At 37.2% G+C, this 10,901-nt stretch overlaps 2 protein-coding genes across 3 annotated transcripts; both read right to left on the bottom strand.

Annotated features, from left to right (window-relative positions):
• Window positions 1-675: 675 nt before the first annotated feature.
• On the bottom strand, window positions 676-4,244 carry LOC105176510 (putative L-type lectin-domain containing receptor kinase S.5). 2 transcript variants are annotated; one of them, XR_016063739.1, is made up of 3 exons: window positions 2,894-4,244; window positions 1,216-2,061; window positions 676-1,122 (listed from the first exon to the last, which is right to left on the bottom strand). XR_016063739.1 is itself a non-coding variant. In XM_011099330.3 (2 exons), the coding sequence occupies exons 1-2, from the start codon at window positions 4,137-4,139 to the stop codon at window positions 1,274-1,276; spliced, it is 2,034 nt and encodes a 677-aa protein (XP_011097632.1). In that variant the 5' UTR covers window positions 4,140-4,244; the 3' UTR covers window positions 1,165-1,273. The 2 variants fall into 2 exon arrangements, 1 of the variants encoding a protein (XP_011097632.1); XM_011099330.3 differs by lacking the exon at window positions 676-1,122 and having other exon boundaries at window positions 1,165-2,061.
• A 2,437-nt stretch (window positions 4,245-6,681) lies between these two features.
• LOC105176509 (cytochrome P450 71AU50-like) lies at window positions 6,682-8,676 on the bottom strand. The gene is given in 2 exon segments (XM_088877348.1): window positions 6,682-7,429; window positions 7,555-8,676. Coding segments are annotated over 2 exon segments (1,491 nt in total). The 5' UTR covers window positions 8,431-8,676; the 3' UTR covers window positions 6,682-6,814.
• Between the last annotated feature and the right edge of the window lie 2,225 nt (window positions 8,677-10,901).

The raw sequence follows: 10,901 nt of genomic DNA, 5'->3' as shown, positions 1-10,901 counted from the left end.
AGGATGTGCAAGTGTAAACGACAATTCTAATGTAGTAGTAGCATCCACTGCTGCGTTACACCCAAATCTATCGCACCATCACTAATTAGGTATTAAAATATATAGACGCTGCAATATGTGTTAGGTATTAAAACATACTCTATATGTGTATATAATATAGTATTAGCAACTTTTTTTGTAATAATTGATCAGTAAATTAAACTTATTTTCCTAGTCAATTAGAATTGATTTATTCATTATAGTTAAGTAGTAATTACATAATTTTGTCTGGAGCTGTCAAGACTCGAAAAACTTGACTTCAATTATGTGAAAATAATACTATTAAATATTTGAATTTTGGGAGTCGGCAATACGACTGACAGAGTTAGGTACCTCAGCAATCACTTTTAACACTATTTTACTCATCCAACTTTTGAAATTAGAACAATTTAAAGCTTGAAATTCAATCTGAACATCGACTTTACATGTGGGGAAGAAACAGAATTTGTCCCTACTTGTGGGGTCACTTTTGAAATACCTAATACTTGAGGGGAATTAAATAATAAAAAGTAATGTGAATAATACCAATTTCAAGTAAATCATTTGTAGGCTTGACTTCCTCCATCAATATGAGAATTGTGCTGAGAAATAATATGTAAATATCACTCTAAGCGATATATGATTTTGATAACATGTTCTGACTCATGATAGTAATGATCATAAAGATGCTGAAAATACAGCTTCGAACAGTAAATCACAAAATGATTTGGGGATTTTGGACCTATAGTCTTCAGATCATCTTGGTATGGCTTTGGTATCTACAGACCTAACCAAAAGTACTCTGTGTGCGTGAAGTAAATAGAGAGTTGAAAATTATTTATATGGTAGGACGTATATATTTATGGTGAACCTCCATTATTAAAAATTGACTATTATACACTTGGTAATTATTTAATTATTACTACTATGTTCGTTACAAATTTTCTTTTTAATCCAAATTAAATCTGGTCGAACATGACACAGCAAATATGTCCACTTGACATGTTATTGATCAATTTGCTTGATCTATTCAACAACCAAGATCTTACCAAATTCGATCAAGGTTACAAGTTCTGGTCGTCATTTTGTCGTACAATCTCCTCCCTAAGTGCAAATTTGATAGAAATAAGGCCTGTTAGATGAGACTTAAGCATGGTAACAATAAGGAGAAAGATTAAGTGAACAAGGAACACATACTGCACATAGTCTTTTCCCATTCAGACACACTATACTAAGAGAGTTGATGTCTCCATCATTACACACTCTGTATAGATTCCAGTGGACTCCATTCTGAAACAAGACTTGAACTTGTAATTGACATTGTGTTAACAGAATCCATATCCCCCGGTCCGCCTGCATGCCATATGAACGCCGGCTTGAAAGGCGGAACGGTAGACATCGGCGCCGTCCCTGATATGATCTGAAGGATAGCGTGTGCATTAGGCCTCTCATTCGCATTAGGATGTGAACATGCCAATCCTAGCAGAAGCAGCCTCTGAGCTTCTTCGGCAATATAATCATCGCCCAACCTCTGATCCACAGCTTCAAGTAATCTGCCGTCCCTGTGCAGCAGCCAAACCCAATCAACCAAGAATTGGAAGCCAGCAATTTTGGTACCGGGCCGCTGGCCGCAGACTACTTCCAGCAACACAGCCCCAAAAGCATATACATCAGACAGTTGTGTGGCTTTTCCCGTAAGGAAACATTCCGGGGCAATGTATCCAATTGTGCCTAGCACTCCCTCAGCCTCTGCATACGAGGTCTTCTCATTGTCCAATGCTCTTGCAAGGCCAAAATCACCCAGCCGGGCGTTGAATTCGGAATCAAGCATAATGTTGCTGGCTTTAAGGTCTCGGTGTACCACCCTCTGGTCATATTCGTTGTGAAGATAGTTCAAGGCTGAAGCAACCCCTGAAACGATTTTGCGCCGGAGATTCCATTCCAGAGCCTCTTTGTTTGGGCCAACAAACAGGTGCTGGTCTAGGCTGCCATTCGGCATGTACTCGTAGACGAGTAGTAGCTTCCCATTCTTGTGGCACCATCCTGTTGTACAAATAAGCAAGTGATGGAGCAATTGAAAGCAAAAAATAACAAGAACACATCTTCAATAATCTTGAAAGTAGAGAAACAAAAGTAAAAATAGTTTGTTGTTGATGACTCTCTTAAACACGCATAGAACGAACTAAAATTTGTAGTGTCTCAAAATCCCGCAAGATTCGGCCCCAAAATACCCTACTACTGTAGCATTTTAGAAAAATATCAAGCCCAAAAGTAACCACAGAAAATAGGAAAAATACACAAAAAATCGACTGAAAAATAGAAAATATAAGAATAGTCCAAACAGTGGTTGAAACGATACAATTTCACAACGATTGACTGCCCTCACGAAAATAGTGGTGAGGAGTTGGATTCTCCTCTTGAAGACGATCGAAATGGTAGGTAGCACCTCCGGTAACTCCAACCGGATCAAAAGTTACGGTCATTTTAAAGTTCCGTCATCAAACCACTCGACCAAAGCACTAAACTTTTGACTTACACCTATCCAAACGATCCAAAAACGCATCCGCCTCTTGTTATGCATCAGTAAGTCATTCTTGTTCTTTTACATTTCTTTCTTTTTCACCGCTAATACCCTATCAGTTGTTAATCATGTTTCAAATCCTATACTTTGACAGAACATTTGACAACAGATAGTAGTTGGATTATTGAAATGTTTATTTGCATAATTAAGTTTCTTTTGGATCTTTCTCCAGTTTCCCTGACAATTTTTAGGAAACTTAAATATGCACGTAGCGTGTATATGTAAATATGGAGCGTCAGATGAATTGAAAGGACATATGAACTGTAAAAGTTTGCAAATGCGGAATTAACTTACCAAGTAATTTGACAAGATGCTTGTGCCGGAGACGATTGATAATGGTAAGCTCGGCCAAGAAATCATGCTGCCCTTTAATACTTTCCCTGGAAAACCACTTTACTGCAATTTCTGTATTCTCCTTAGCCAACATCCCTCTGTACACCACTCCAAAACCTCCCTGTCCAAGCTTGCTTTTCTTATCAAAACTGTTTGTTGCCTTTTTCAAGTCCCTGAATTTGAACTCCCTCGGCGTTCCAGGCAGACATTTGAGTCTCCCTAGCAGGTTGCTCTTTGAGGATGCTGCCCTCTGTTTGTGGAAAAGACATCTGAACCCGGCTGCACCGACCAGTGCCAGTGCCGCCATCCCAGCCGCCAGCACTATCTTCTGCCATATATCAAGCCTTTTTCCAGAAGGTAAGTAGTGAACAGTCAAATTCCACCGCAAGACACAGTTCAATTGGGATTCATTCCCTGTAGATGCTGAGAACCCAAAGTAAGAATGCTGATTTACATAATCTCTCAGGTTCAAATAAGCTGACAATATGGGGGAGCTAGGCTTCATTGGGGTTGCACCGTTACGCGTTGCCTGTTCTACGATATACACATCAATGACCATGTTTAGGCCATCGTAGTCCACCCAAACATTGTAAAACTTGGCTCCTATGGGGGCAATCGTAATGTTATGGGGCGTCAAATACTCGGTCTTGATGGACCTGATGCTGTTAACATCAATGCCCACATGGTTGTCATCGGGATCAAAGGACTGTTTGAACGTGTCGAACTCCACAGCTACCAACTTGTTGCTGTCACTTTTATCCGTTATCGAATTCGTCAGGCCAAGAAAGTGGCCAAAGCTGTTGGGAGGCAGGAGGAGGTCCGGGGCAATCACGAAAGCCAAACCTTCGCCTGCCGTATCATTTCTAAGCCTGTAAACATTGATCAGAAAGGAAGTATTAAAAGATGCCAGGTGAGTTTTTCCTGCATGGTCGTCCCACAGCTTGAAAGGCTGCTTCAGGAGGATTCTTGCTGAATTGTAAGTCATGTACATGTCGAAATCGGGCGAGGCGTAATCCGGAGTCAACTGAAGGGCATTGTTGCTGATAGTCGCAGGCTTTATAACCTCAAAGATGTTATAGTGTGATGCATTAAATGTGTTGTATTGCATACTGAATGTTCTGACAATCGTCGTGCCGTCGACAACGGCTAAAAAGCAGTAAACAACAGATAGGGTGATGAAGATGAACTTTGGTATCAACTTCCTCATTGCAGGTGTGTTGGGGAATCCGAATGGGAAGTTTGGAGTATGTTGGCCTTCTTTTCTTGATTTCTTTGGCAATCAGAATAATGTCATTTCAAGTTTGAACACTCTACCGCGTTTCTATGTTTTGGTTTAGTCAGAATACTTTTAGACAACAAATTGATTATTCACTGTATTGTAAACAAATACGCCTTAAAAATTATAATAAATCAATATAAGTTAAATATTATTTGCACAAAAATATTTTTACTTTTGAAAAAATTACACATACGTTCCGAAAAATGTCAACAAAATTACACAAACTACCCATACTTTTTAATTATTAGGAGCCATTTCTATAATTAAGCAAAAAATATCGATAATTTATGTAAATAGAGCATAAATTTATGAGTGTAAATATAAGTATTTCAATTATTAAATATTTGAATTTTGAGTGTCGAAAATACCACTTTTATTTTTATTTATTAAATTTATTCACATGATTCGAGTGTGATATAAAAAGTATAAAAGTTTGACGACCACATCCACAATATATACCTTTAATATAAAAATTTTGATAATATTATATGCTTATAATTTTTGGTTTAATTAATGCCTAATCATTTAAGAGTTAGGTACCTCAGCAATTAATTTAACACTACTCTACTCATCCAACTTTTGAAATTAGAACAATTTAAAGCTTGAAAATTCAATCTGAACACGACTTTACAGTGGAGAAGAAACATAATTTATCCATTCTTGTGGGGTCGCTTTTGAAATACCTAATACTTGGGAGGAGTTAAATAATAAAAGTTATATGAACAGGATCCAATCCATGGGGATTTAAGCTTGGAAATAACATAGTTTTCTGCGTAAGTTTGTGCTTCAAAAAGTTAAAAATCACCCATTTTGTAAAAGTACTAAGGGTTGTGTACGTCTGTGTGTTTTTCTTTTCTTCTCTTTTTATTAATGGGTTGGGAGAATAATATCATAGCTTGCTATTTTGGGGGTGGGCTGAAGGATTCTTGAACTGCGGTGCAGATGAGTGTGTGTGTAAGTGTAAGTGTGGCTTATGACACTCGGACTGGTCTACTGAGTTATAAGTTCTGGTTTGTTTTCGGAGTGTTGTGGTATTGTGGGCTTGCAATAGAGTTGGTCTGGGTTGTCTAGTTGGGACAGAATACCACATGTTTGATGTGAGGTCTGTGTGCGTGTATTGGTTAGAATGATTCAGTTTTCTCTTGCTTTTTGGTCCTGAGTTTGTGTAACCTTGTTCAATGGCTTAGTTTGCTAGTTTTTGTAATCGAGTAAAAAACAACTAGTATCCGTGAAGAGTCCAAATCCAATAGCCAAAGTGTAGCTATTTCTCAAGTTATCTGCTGCTGTATACAAGGTTTCGGAATTCTTCCTATGTGGTAGTATGTAATTCAACAAGATTGTCTTAATTTAGTTTCCAATAATGAGTTGTGGTATAATTCTTTTATCATAATATGTTTGGAAATTTGTCCTCCAAACATGTAAAATAAGTCTTCCTTCCCAAGTGCAAGTGGAATAGAAAGAAGAAGTGGAGAGAAAAAAGGAGGACAAAGGAGGAGGAAAAAGTGGTGACCACGGAATACATACTTGTGCAGATTTTTCCATAGGAGACACTAGACCTGACGGGGTTTATCTATTAAAAAGATAAAAATGTCCTTCATTAAGGACAAAACGGACATTTCGTCAAAATCCATGAACCCCAAAGATTGATCCGAAATTTGAAGAGGATTATACACCACACGGTGAAAGTTAGGAGAAGCCAAAATGAAAACAAGTAGTCTGATCTACAGTGCCAAAGACCCTATAAGTACCTCAAATTTGATTCATGGGCATTTATTGCTTTTGATTTTTTAACTTTTGATCGCATATTTCTATATCGATCCAAAATTAACTTGAGCGTCGGAGGATTTTCGTTTAGGACGATCCCGACAAGCCTGACATACTTGTTTTATTTCTCAAAACCCATCACAGATTTGAGAGTACGTGGCAGATCGTTGATGGAGGTCGCATATTTCGAGCCGAACCAAGTTTCTTCGGTGGTTGTATTTTCTGATGTTGGTGAATGGAAAATATGTTGAAATGGTGTACTTGATGTCAAAAGGGAAGGAAGAGTTTTGGGCCCCGGAATATAAGGATATTGAAGGTGTTGTTGATGTAGGATACTTTCAGCAGAAATACAAGCACTACAAAATCCTGATTGTAGGAAGGATAATAAGAAGGAAAAAGGAAAATGAAGAAAATTCGGGCGAAACTACTATCATATTAGAGCTGTGATGCATTGATGAGATTCAAAAACATAAATGCAGCTATCGGTTTTAGATCAGTACCGCATTCCTCAGGTATAGATCAGGCACCAGCTACGGTCTCCGGCTTTCGTACATCTTGGAAACCTTAAAGATGGGCTTTAGCTACTTGTTTTCTTTACAGGTTGGCGCGAACCATCAGCATCAGTTATCATTTTACTGTATTTAGCCCGACTTTAGGTGGCATGCACCAAGGAAATGTAGCATTGAACTGGACGTCGACACCTAAGTAATGTTCAGGAAGCACATTTCATTATGCATAGGAAGAATTATTGATAGGAATTCATGCAACAGTGATAGACTTCTAAGATCCCTCAGCTAGGATGCTAACTTTTCTGTAATAAAAAATGGCATGCTCAAGCTTTAATTCTGCAACCGAAAAGTGGGAATAGCTATCAGATGATTGAGCCTAGCAAGAACAAGGGCAAACTCCTCAGTCATGTCCAACTCCTCTGGCAACATATCATTTGGCAGGTTCCAATCAAAGCAATGAACTAATTGTGACACGATCAGTCGAACATGTATGAGCCCAAGTTGCATTCCAGGGCAACCTCTTCTCCCAGAGCCAAATGGGAGAAGCTGGAAATGCTGTCCCCTAACATCAATGTCACTCCCCACAAACCTCTCTGGAATGAACTTCTCCGGATCAGTCCATACATTTGGATCCCGTTCAATTGCATATGCATTGATGATTATTCGCGATCCTTTTGGTATATCATAACCATTTATTTTGCAGTCTTCCATCGCGTAGTGAGGGAGCAGTAGTGGAGCCACAGAATGTAACCTGAAGGCTTCCTTTACAACCATGTCTAAGTATGCAAGTTTGTCTAAGTCAGACTCCTCTACCATCCTCTCCAACCCCACCACTTCTTCCAACTCTTTCTGGACTTTCTTCATTATTCTGGGATTCTTTAAGAGTTCTGATAGTATCCACTCAATTGTCGATGCTGCAGTGTCTATTGAAGCTGAAAGCAGGTCCTGCACAGGTGATGCTTCCTTATAAGTTGTATCATCTTGTTTTATTCAAACTCTTTAGAGAATATACATCTTATAAGCTTAAAAACACGTTGTAAGCTCTGTGCAGCGAGTTTGAATGACATTACCAGCATAATGGCCTTGACATGGCGTCACTCGAACTCAAACTCAGTTTCTCCTGATTGCATGATGGATATCAAGGTATCAACAATGTCTTTTGTATGCCCATCATCCCCAGCTCTCACATGCTCATCAATAACTTTCTCCAAGAAATCATCAAAGACTTTGCCAAGTGCCTTCAGTTTCCTTGTGAGCCCTTGGATGTCAAGTACTCCAAGGAAAGGAAAGTAATCTCCCAAATTAGGAACTGCTGCTAATTTCATCCCCTCTTGGATCACACTCTTGAACCCTCTCTCATCTATATCCTTATCCTCGTACTTCTTACCAAACACCATCCTGCAACTCAGTTCTGCGCTTAGGGACGAAACCTTGGCACTAAGATCGACAGCAACACCTTCCCGAGCAGCTTGTTTGAAGGACTCAATCAAAATCCCAAGTTCTTCCCTTCTTGTAGGTTGGAAAGAATTGATCCTACGGTTGCTAAGCAACTCTAAAGTGCATAGCTTACGCATGTTTCGCCAGTATGGACCGTATGGGCCAAAGATCAAGTTCCTTTGATCCCAAGAGAGGTACTTAGCAGCTTGATGAGGTGGTCTGCTAGCGAAAACGAGGTCGTATGTTTGGAGGAAAAGCTGAGCTGCTTCAGGGGACGAAACGATGACGTTAGGGGTTAGCCCGAATCGCATGTACATGATAGGGCCATATTCTTTAGCTATCCTCTGCAAATCTTGATGTGGATTCTTCCCCAGCATGTGGAGGTGTCCCAGAATAGGGAGCCCTCTTGGACCTGGAGGCAGCCTCTTCTTCTTCTTGTTTGTTAACCTGTGAAGCAAAAAACTTGCTAGAAAGGCTATGAGTGTTAGCCAAATCCAAGAGGCACCCATTTCTGATTCTCTCTTGAATGAATGATCATGTGGGCATATAGATATTGGTTCGTATTTATAGCACTTTTCTTTCTTGGTCAGACAGTGTTAATGAGGTAAGAGGGTGGATGTTGAACAATGTTAGTATCAATTTCTGTGTAGTAATTGAGAAGATGGATAAGGAACTAGTGGTGCAGTTTTGGTTTCAACCTTAGCTTTGTATTTGTGTTTCCTCCCAAAAAACTTAGTATCAAAGGATTATGTAGGTTGTTGAATAGGGGCTTAACACAAAAACTTTATAAGTTGTCAAAAATTGAAGATTCATGTCATGAAATAGAATTTCAATTATTTATGAAAAGATATTAATTGATACAACTATTGATAAAGGAAAGAAATGCCGTGTTTGAATCACTCACGTATTCTTCTGAATTATATGTATGTGCGGAATTCATTTGGAAACATTCCTACGATGAATTCCCTAAAAACTTCTATAGTAAATGGAATATATAGAATTATGATTAATCAAATACTGCAAGCTCCCAATATTTATTATCGATCAGAATTGAATTGTAACAGAATTTTGATCCGTACCAGCACTATCTGTCTATCAGTATTTATTCATCATAATTAAATTAAATTCACAGGACACACCAATTATATTAAATTGGGAGAAAAATTAGAATTATACCCAAAGAATTAGGACCATGTCTTAGACTAATGTAGAGTTCCTTGTCAAGAGACCACTAATTTAAATAAATATCTAATTTGTTGGGAACTTCACACACATCCTCATCAAAATCATCCCCTCATTTACCAACAAATAATCTAATTGCCAATATCCAATTTTCCTATTTCAAGCTAAAAGGTAAATGTTGACCTAAGTTTTCGAGTTTGCAAAAAATAATTAAAATATTTAAAAGCATAAATAAATTAATTTATAACTTTTTTTTAAGGTTGTATTTACATTTTTTTTTCAAGGGACAAATGTGGGACAATTATGATTTTGGTCCTATATTTAACCACTTATTCAGTTTTGGTCCGCAAATTTTCAAGCTGGACAATATTAATTCTCAAACTAACATTTTTTTAACAGTTTTGGTCCTTGTTGTTAGATTTGGTGTTAGAATTGGTGGAAAACTATTTGTGATGTGCACGTGATGCAAAAGTAATAGGTAAAATTTTGAAAAAAATTACAATTTTGATCCCTAAACTTAACCATTTATTCTGTTTTGGTCCTCAAATTATTGGGCTTGACAATATTAGTGTTCAATCTAACTATTTTTTAATAATTTTTGCTTCATTCTCTCATTTTTTTCCAACTCTCATTCTCTCCCAAAGGAACTTTAGCTCGAATTCCACTCGACTTTCTCAAATTCACTGATAATTTTATGTTATTCACTAAATTAAATCAATTTTTCTCATTTTCTTCAAAAGCCATTTGAAATATTTGAGTATTTAGTCCCAAATCCCCAACGTATAGAACCCTCAAACCCTAATCATAATTTGGACAAGTATGAATTTTTCTACCCGAATTTGTGAGGAGTCCATGATGTTAAAAATGGAAGCTTAAATCCACAATTACAGAAGAATGGAGACTAGGCTTTTGAGGAGTTTTGAGAATGAGAAATTCTTTTTCCCCAACAATCTCTCAAGTAAACCTTAAAGCTTGAACAAAAATGATGAAATTGATATTTTTAACCAATTTCATGAAGCATCTAGGCTCCATGATGGAAAAAGAAAAAAGGAAGCTCTTTTTCCCTCTAATGCTATCACCGTCAATTCTAACGAAAAATCTAACGGCAGGGACTAAAATTGTCAAAAAAGTATCAGTTTGAGGACTAACATTGTCAAGTTTAAAAGTTTGGCAATCAAAATTAAATAAGTGGTTAAGTATTGGGACCAAAATCATAATTCTTCCAGATAAGTGTGGAGTGTGATGTGATAATATTAAATGGCGGATAAAATTAAGGGTAAATTTTATTGCACTCCTAGAGGTTATGTCAAAATGCACAAACAATACTTTCTATCTTTCGTAAAATTACAACTATATTTTCTTAGGTTATAATTGTAATTACAACTACACCCCCCATTAGAGGTAAAACTTATACAAACACCCCCTGAAAAATATTACATTAACACCTCTCAGAGGGTGTAACTATAATTTTATAAATGATAAGAAGTGTTTACACATTTTGACCCAACTTCAGGGAGGGTTAATGTAATTTATCCTACAAGCAATAATTGCAATTTTAGTCCTCAAACAATTAGAGTTTGCAGTTCTAATCCTCAAACTGTTATTTTCTTGACGTTTTTAGTCATTTCATTAGTAAAATCGTTAAAATTAACGGAAGTTTCATTTGAATGGAGAAAAATAACAATTTACTTTCATTTTTCCCCATCTTTTTCAAGTTTCAAGATAAAAATAACCATAAAAAATAAAAGAATTTAAACAATATATTTTCTATATAATCTTAACTTTTACTTTTCCTTTA

The sequence above is a fragment of the Sesamum indicum genome, linkage group LG13, assembly GCF_026168435.1.
Source record: "Sesamum indicum cultivar Baizhima isolate 11 linkage group LG13, ASM2616843v1, whole genome shotgun sequence".
NCBI classification, from domain to species: Eukaryota; Viridiplantae; Streptophyta; class Magnoliopsida; order Lamiales; family Pedaliaceae; genus Sesamum; species Sesamum indicum.
Note: the sequence above shows the minus strand (reverse complement) of the source record. Positions and strands in the feature narration are given on the sequence as shown.

Bases quoted from the DNA above. Each gene is read 5' to 3' on its own strand.
- LOC105176510 (XM_011099330.3), bottom strand. From the start codon at position 4,139: ATGAGGAAGTTGATACCAAAGTTCATCTTCATCACCCTATCTGTTGTT. The intron at 2,062-2,893 runs GTAAGTTAATTC...TTTGTACAACAG, and splicing joins GCATCTTGTCAAATTACTTG to GATGGTGCCACAAGAATGGG.